Source organism: Diplotaxodon limnothrissa, linkage group LG6 (genome assembly GCF_057381915.1).
Source record: "Diplotaxodon limnothrissa isolate DT_005_m linkage group LG6, D_limnothrissa_male_GT1.1, whole genome shotgun sequence".
In the NCBI taxonomy this organism is placed as follows: Eukaryota; Metazoa; Chordata; class Actinopteri; order Cichliformes; family Cichlidae; genus Diplotaxodon; species Diplotaxodon limnothrissa.
The window spans coordinates 10075742-10084319 of NC_140601.1; the positions used below are offsets into that span (position 1 = coordinate 10075742).

Genomic DNA, 8578 nt, shown 5'->3' on the forward strand with positions numbered 1-8578 from the left:
AAACTCTTAACTATACAGTAGTAGTAAAAAATATTTTATATTTTATATTTTTCCAAATATCAATGAAAGTATAGGCATTCATGTAATAATAATAATAATAATAATGAATTATGTTTCATTCACAAAATATTTTCTCTTGCCAGTTAGTATTGTATTGTAGTGGTATTGTAATTTTCAGGAGACTGACAGTAACAGAAATTGATTCCATAGACAAGAAATCAACATGGACGTGGACCGCCACACTGCAAAACATTTGGTAATTTTTTCTGAATGGTTTATAGTTATGACCCTATTAAGGATACACAGAAGACAATGGACGAATGGACAAAATAAAACATGTAGAGTACTTTTCAAATTCTTTTTGGTGTTTGCTCAAATATGGGACCTCCAATGGAGCTCTAACACCTCTGCGGTCTTAAAGAAGGCCCAACAGCGTCTCCACTTTCTGAGAATCCTCAGAAAAATGGACCTGAAGAAGGAGCTGCTGACCGTCTTCTACCGCTGCTCCATTGAAAGTGTGCTGACATATTGCATCGGTGTGTGGTTCTCCAGCTGCACCACAGCACACAGAAAGGCACTCCAGAGGGTCATCAACATGGCCCCAAAAATCATTGGACATCCTCTTCCCTCCCTGAAGGACCTGTACAGCACTCGCTGTCTCAAGAGGGCACGCAGCATCCTACGGGACTGCACACACCCAGGACACCGGGTGTTTAAGCTGCTGCCGTCTGGCAGGAGGTTCAGGCTGCTGAGGTCCCGAACAAATAGACTCAAGGACAGCTTTTACAACAGGGCAATAGCCCTGATCAATGTAAATAGCTGACCTGACTGGATACCTCCCTGGACTTTTTAGGGGGAGGTAACAATGTTTAAAACGATAACAATAATATTTATATTTATAACAAGGTGCAATAATAATTAATGTGCAATAATAACAGTGTGCAATACACATACACTTATTCTTCTTTTTTTATACTAAGTTAATATACTGTGTTGTGTTGTTTGTTACGTTGTGATGTGTCATATCGTGTCGTGTTGTGTTATATGTAGTGCCGACGTAGGACAGTTTTTCCAATTTCATTGTACTACTGTACTATGTATGACTGTGCAATGACAATAAAGAGTTATCTTATCTTATCTTATCTTAAATAAGTTTTTTTAATAATATAATTTAACTAGACCATACCTAGAATTTTTTGTGGTACATTTCCCTGATGACAGATCCTGATTTAATTTCATGGTTGGAAGGACCAGGAAAAATTCTAAAAATTGTTTGAGTTGAGACAAAATGACCCTATTAGCAAATCACCATCGGTTTAAGAAAGGACACAAAACAATTCAGTTAACATACAAAATCTGATATGAAAGAGGCAATATAGATAAACTACTGTCAAACAATAACATTTTTTGAGATTGAGCCCATTTGAATATAACAGTTTAATTTGACAGACAAGCACATCTATGTAATACCATAACAGTATATGTTGGTGTACGTGTGTGTGTGTGTGTTCAAGACATGTTTGCAGTTGGAAGTGTAGATTCCTTTTGTGAACAGAAGACAGTTCTTAGATAACTCAGTGCTTGTTACCCCGGGCTCACGCTTCTCCATGTCGCAATCTGATAGATGAGTCTGCTTTTGGCAGTTAGCAGGAAAATGGTACTTGTTTGACTGCATTGTGCAAAGTGTAAAGTTTGGTGGAGCGGGGCTCATGACGTGGGGTTGTTTTTGTGGAGTTGGGCTCCACCCTGAGTCCTGACCTCTGCCCGTCAGAACACCTTTGGGATGAATTAGAGCAGAGACTTTAAGCTCATCCATCATCAGTGTCTGACCTCAAAAATATGTTTCTGGAACGGTGTTCTGCATGCGGTGTTCCTGAGTTCACTGATGTTATGGTGTGTAAAATTTTCACCACTGGATGTCAGTAGATTGCAGATTGCGGTTAACTTAGTTCTGTTTTTTTATACCCATCCCAATCATCCTAGCTATGTTGTTAGGATGGTAGATAGGAAGCACTTAAGCACAGAAAGAAATTGCTTATCTTGTATAGAGTGCTTTGAGTAGAAAAGTGCAATATCGGAAGAAGGCCATTTACCATAATGTCTCAGAACCCTACTGTGTTTGCAAATCAAGTAATTCTGTGAAATGATTGATTGATGACTGTCCTTCTCTGATCCCCACAATGCCTCACAACAACTTAACTAATGGGATGGTGCATAGGCAGCCAGTCAGCCTGGGCCTCTGAACACACAGTTGCTCAAGAAAATTATAGCAGGGCCAACCCATTGTCCCTCCTACAGATGGTATACAAGCATACTTGCAGTTAGAAAAAGTTAAACTTTAACATTAGTCTGCAAGCCTAAAATTCTGTTTGTGACCTTGGAAATAGCTTAATAAAAATCAAATCACATAGAGCACTTACATCATATCACACACACACACACACACAAAGGAATGAAATTCATCTCTTTGTGAATGAAATGTTTTTTTTATATGATTTGTTAATAAGTTTTATGTTTTTTTAATTTTTTGAAATATGTATAGCTAAAAAAATTTGATCAGGTAACAAATTTACAGTTATTTCAAAGTGTCCTCCAGTTCTTGCAAACAGCAGCAGTTGTCCACATGATCTATATGTCCACTGTATTTGCAGTTTTGTTGTGTGCTGAAAGCTCATAAATGCTTATCATGTTTACTGTTTCTATGCGATCATGAAGATGTGTGGCTTTCAGCAAAGATACAACTTTAGTTATTTTGTGAGGTTTTGCCAGAATGATCAGAGGTTTTTTTTAATCATGCGAAGGACAACATAATTTTCTTCATTATTGACCCAGATCCTAACCCCAAGTTGCTCTTCGATGTATCAATTGAAGCATGAATGTGTGTGTGAATGTTAAATACAATGCACTTCAGAATAGGAGAAAGTGCTTGTATGAATATGTGAATGGGGCATGTTATATAAAGCGCTTTGAGTGCTCTTGGAGAGTAGAAAAGCACTATATACCAATCAGATCATTTACCATTTATCATCTGAGTCTATGATGTTGACATCAGTGAAGAGATATCTATCCATCCATCTACAAATCATTTTTAGCCATCATACTGAAACCAGGGAGATGACACTGGGGTGAATCCAGAGTACTTTTTTACAATCTATCCCAGCAACTGGCATTGTGGTTTTAGTCAGTTAATCCTGAGCAGTCCATGTGTTTTTGAATGTTACTGTACTGCATGCATGCATCACTCTTTTCTGCAGGCTGTAGCTTCATATACATGTTTGCTTGCGGCTTGTATCAGGATTCTTCTTTTCGGTCAGAAACCTTAGGCAGGGAAATACAAGAGAAAACAGGTCTAAATAGTCAGATGCCAGTCAGCCTAAACGAAGGGTTTTGAAGTGTAAGATTTGGCATTGTGTCATAATGAGGAAAATTGCAGTCTGTGTAAGTTTCAGACCACTACAAATCCTAGTGCAAAAACCATCTTTTTATTTCTACTCAAAAATCACTTTTATGTGATTAAAAATTTAAGAGTGTTTAGTATTTTCTGTGATTTAGAGATATTTGTAAATGATCACGGTAACCATAGCCCTTATTTGGGTGCTCATGTCATTGCCCACATGAGCACCCAAGTTTCTCAATAAGATATAAGAGGCCCCAGGTGGAGCAACCTCAAGCAGCCCACTCAGGGACTCCAAGACAGCCGGGTACTCTGAACTGTCATTCGGCACACAGACAACTGTCAGGACCCGTTTCTTGAACCAAAAGCACAGGACCTGTTCCTCTCTCCCATTGGGAAAAACTCCAACGCACAGACAGCAAGATACCCACCCCGGCCACTGTGCTTTGGCCTTCTCCATCACACTGTTTCAAGGCATGGAGTGAAATCACAACATTACATGCAATCCTGGCCTCCCTTATGAGAAACTGCACAAACTGGCTAAGCTTGGAAGTCTTCTCTTCTATCATCGAGACCTTTCTGTTCCACCTTGAAGTCAGCCCATCATGAAGCTTAGAGAGGATTTTTTTGATTCTCATTATAGTCATTAAGGACCTGTAGACCCTTAATCTGGCTTTCAGCAGCTTCACAGCTACGCTGGAAGTCTACAAACACTTAAGTTCTAAACTGTCCTTGGAGCCAATTCTAGGCCATGCACTAAGTTTATCTCTAAAGGCTTTGACAATAAGAAAAGAGTTTTCAAATCTCTCATCTAAAACTTCCCATGGTGCTTTATAAGCAGCCTCAGTGCCTAACAGGAAATAGTTTTCAACAGCCTTCTTAGCTGGTCCACTAACGTACTTGCACAAATAGTAGATTTTCTCAGAGGCTGGTGTGTTTTTTTCTTTTGATCAAAGTTTGAAAGGCAGCTTTCCAGTTCTTATACTTTGGTGGGTCACAACTGAATGTAGTTGGCTTTGGCATAGGAAGATGACTAGCACTAATAGAATCTGCTATGGCAAGTGCTGCAATGCTACCGTCATGCTGTGGCTGTATAATAGCTTGTTGTGGTGAACATCTGTCACATATGTGAGTTACATATGTGACTTGTGTGATGACTTGAGTCTCCTTCCTTTTCCCTTTCAGATTTTCATGCAAGTAGTAACTGCTTAATTTCTTCTCCTGAATCTTCATCTTGCTCTTGCTTTTACACTTGCATGGATGCCTTAGCAGCCTTAACTGTTTGAGTGCTTCCAATCACTCCAGTTCCTTGCACTTCTCTTCCAAAACCTTTCGCCTGGCAGCATTTTCAACCTCAAGTTTTGCTTGCAACTGTGCTTCTTCTTCCTCCATCCTTAAACATCATCTACAGGCCTCAGCTGTTTATTCTGCAATCTGTCTTTTATTTTCAGCTTCCAGCTGCAGAAGCTCTGCTTGCTGACACTGTTGTTCATGTATGATTTTCAATGTTGCTTGAGCTGCAGCGATTTTAGCAGCAGTTTCTTGTCCGCTCACAGATGATGCGCTGGAGGACTTAGAGGTGACTCTTGATGACCTCCGAATTTTCCTTTCCGTGCAGTCCATCCTTTCCAAAATGTTATTCTGACTTATGAAGCGGTGTTTCATCATTAGGTGTCCTGCAGCTAATTGATGGCATGTCACAAACCTGGTTTCCATCTTCACAGTGTCAATTTCACAGTTTCTGAAGAACAAAATGATCTACTATCTGAAACTATATTCACACCACACATAAGGTGTGTGGTTTTATACACATAAATTTACATTTCTGAGAAAAAGTGGTTCTGGGATAGAAACAAATCACACCACACATATTTCTTGTAGAGCTGATTGTTTAATTTTTTTTCTTGAAATCTTATTTAATTGAATTATTTTCCATTATTTGGTGTAATGAAGTTTTTTATCCAACCAATGTAAGAGCAGACCTTCAGAGAAACAGCTGATCCGCTACAGACACATTCCTCACTTCCAACATGAACACCATAAATCGTGTTGTTGAATAACACTCCACCACCAGAATCACCCTGAGAAAGAAAATATAATCCATAGGTTTATTTTAAAACATCTGATAATGGAGAGTAAACGTTAGCAGCATGGCAGCTCACCGGACATGTGTCCACTCCAGCTTCTTCATAACACATCGTGTTTCCATTTGGCCATAATACTGGTAAATCACATGGAGTGAGATTAAGCTCACAGTTAACAACATGCATCTTTGCACACCTGAGATGAGGCGGTTCATCAGGGACTAAAAAAAAAGAGGAAAAGAACAAAAGCTACTCAGTGTTTCATGCAATGAAATCAGATCAGAAACACGCTTTCACTCATTTCTGGAACAAAATGTGTGAAGCTGAGCAGCATTTAAAAAGGAGGGAAACTGAGAGTATATCCACCATAAAATCAAATAAATACTGCATGTCATCACAGTTGTAAAATTAAAAAGGTTCACAAGCCAAAATCAAATTCTAAAGTAAGCTAGAAAAATGAAAAAATAAAATAAAATAGGTCTTACGTGCGATGTTCTGTAGATCTACTAGATAACCACCAAGGCCTGCAATTTTAATTTCATTTCCTCTACAAATTAAAGAATAATAATTAATTAGTCCATCCATGTGTTGTGAGTACAAGATAAATTCATATGATTGGAGTCCACAGGCTGAGTATTTCCAGTTCACTATGACTAAAGCTAAATTAACTTTGAGGATTCAAAAATTAAACATTAAATTTCTGATTATTCTCTGAATTTTATGCCACTCTCATATTTTATTGTCCTTTACTCTGGGTCATGAATGCATCTCCTAAAGTAAAGAGTCTTATTCTCATTCTAAAGCATACTTGCAGATTTGCTTTAAGCATGTAAGAAAATCTAAATAATTCAGGTTACAACAACAGTTTAAAAAGAAAACCTATCATGCTTGTGTTGGAACTCACATGTTCGGAGGAATGGAACAATCAGGTAACTGAACAAGGTCAGTCCTGATCGATGCCGGTGAGATTTTCAGTAGCATGATGTCATGTTTTCCTGTTTGGTCGTCAAAGATTTGGTGATCAATAATTGTAACCATACTTCCTGGACCTGGATGAATTCCTACATATGCAGACATAGTCCTAAACAATGGAAATGGTTATAACAAAGTCTTTATTATGAAAATAAAGAACAAATATCAGTAATGATTTTTGCCTCTGGCCTTTTCGATTCTGTCTAATCTTAAGTTTTAAGTGAAATTCTCATTTTCTCACCATCCAGGTTGATCTATCCAACAGTGAGCTGCAGTTAGAACCCACTCTGTGTGGATCAGAGAGCCTCCACATCGAGAAACAGCTGTTCCTTTGGTTGCAGTTATTTTCACATGGTACAGATGCTTGGTGTTTTCACAGTCATAACCGTTGAAGATTCTTTTGTGTAAATCCAGGACTGCGCTCTCTGTGACACCTGAAATAAGCCCAGTAATTTACTTACAAATAGTTGCTTCACTGTCTGAACAACATTATCTTTCTCAGCCAGTTGTTAGGCTGAAAAGATTTATCATAAATAACTGATGAAATTCAAACATATTGTATGAGCGAGTGTTCCTGATACTGGGAAATTCTGACAAATGTACAAAACTGATATCAAAGGAGAAACAAAGAATTAGAAGGACATACATGATATTAACACAAAACAAGCAAAACAAGCCTTTATTAACATAGATGTGTCATAACCTAAGGAACAGTTCAAACAGACAAAGTTCAAACAGACAAAGTTCAAACAAGCACAGGAAGTGAGTGCAGTAGTTCACTTACCAACCCACAGGAGGAGAAGGAGGAACTTCAGATGAGCCATTGCTGTCATTCAGCTTGCAGTGAATGCTGTGCTGGGACCCTTTTAAGCCTCATTTTTTAGTTAGTGATGGATCCACCAATCAAAGAGCCTAATGTTATCAACAAAACCCCATTGGTTCGTTGGGACAGTTTTCATGCAAATGTTGAACATCTCTTCATCTTAACAAAAAAGTGTCCTCATTATTTGTAGTCTTTGTCATCCACATACTCCAGGAAATGATACTGCATTTGTTAAAATAAGTTGTTTTTTAACAGAATAATTTCAAAGTTGAAGTTAATTTATACACACACAACTTTTTAGGGTGTGTGTATATCTTTTTCTAAGAGTAGCATAAAGGAAAAACTATAAAACATCTGTTCTTCAATTAGCAAGATATTGACTGACTTCATTTAACAATGTATTTATTTTCTTTTTTGTTTGTATTTTGTATCACACTTTCCTGTATTTTAATAAGTGATACTGCTGAACAACTACGTCTGGCTCACTGAGCACAAAACTCGGGGCCTTAGAATTTCCTGTTCAGTTCAATACTTGCTTATGAGAAGCAACATTTTCAAGAAACAACACATATCAGTTGTGGTAACAGCCTTAAAACTTTTCTCTGTGCCTCTTTCAGTGGTCAGCTACTACTTTCTAAGTTTTTGTTGGTATTTCTTATTCTTTCAGCGCAGCTTAGTCATTCATGTTCGCATGGATAAATAATAATACTCATAATCAAATATAAATCAATTTTTGGATAAAAAGTTGTTTGACATCCTCCCTGATCATATTCTTAGCTTTTTAATAACAGCACAATTTTAATAATAATCAGTTTGTTTCTTTGATTTTTCATCATATTTTTCTGATATTCACTCTGTGCTGTTTCAGATCAGTTTGTGATGTGTCCAGGTGACAAAGCCTTTTGGGTCAAATTTGTGATATTTTGCTATGTAAATTAAAGTGGCCTTTGTCTTGACTGTTGTCACATATGATGATGTTTCAAAGGTTCTGCTATGGGCTCAGATGGTGCAACAGAAGATTAAATTTTTAGTTTTATTTTTTTCTTACCCGGACTAAAAACATATGCAGCAGTTTTTCTCAACTAGTCTGTAACACTTTCTGACACGTTCTTTAGACGGACTCAGGCGCACACCAGGAATTCCTTGTGAAAGAAGACAGTGCGTTTATTTACAGTGAGAAAACACCAGGTGAATATATGTACAGAGTGCCAGTGAAAAGGCGGTCCGGGGCTCCAGGGTCTGAAGGAAACAGGGAAAGGGTCCAACATGCTCCACTCTCTCACAGAAAAGTCCAATTCCTCTCCT

The 8578-nt window shown here is 37.9% G+C and overlaps 1 protein-coding gene across 1 annotated transcript; it reads right to left on the reverse strand.

Annotated features, from left to right (window-relative positions):
* Positions 1 to 5319: 5319 nt before the first annotated feature.
* Positions 5320 to 6555, reverse strand: LOC146630111 (serine protease 1-like). Its single transcript, XM_085356778.1, has 4 exons — positions 6383 to 6555; positions 5964 to 6025; positions 5557 to 5699; positions 5320 to 5475 (listed from the first exon to the last, which is right to left on the reverse strand). Exons 1-4 carry the CDS (start codon positions 6553 to 6555, stop codon positions 5320 to 5322), a joined length of 534 nt encoding a protein of 177 aa, XP_085212904.1.
* Between the last annotated feature and the right edge of the window lie 2023 nt (positions 6556 to 8578).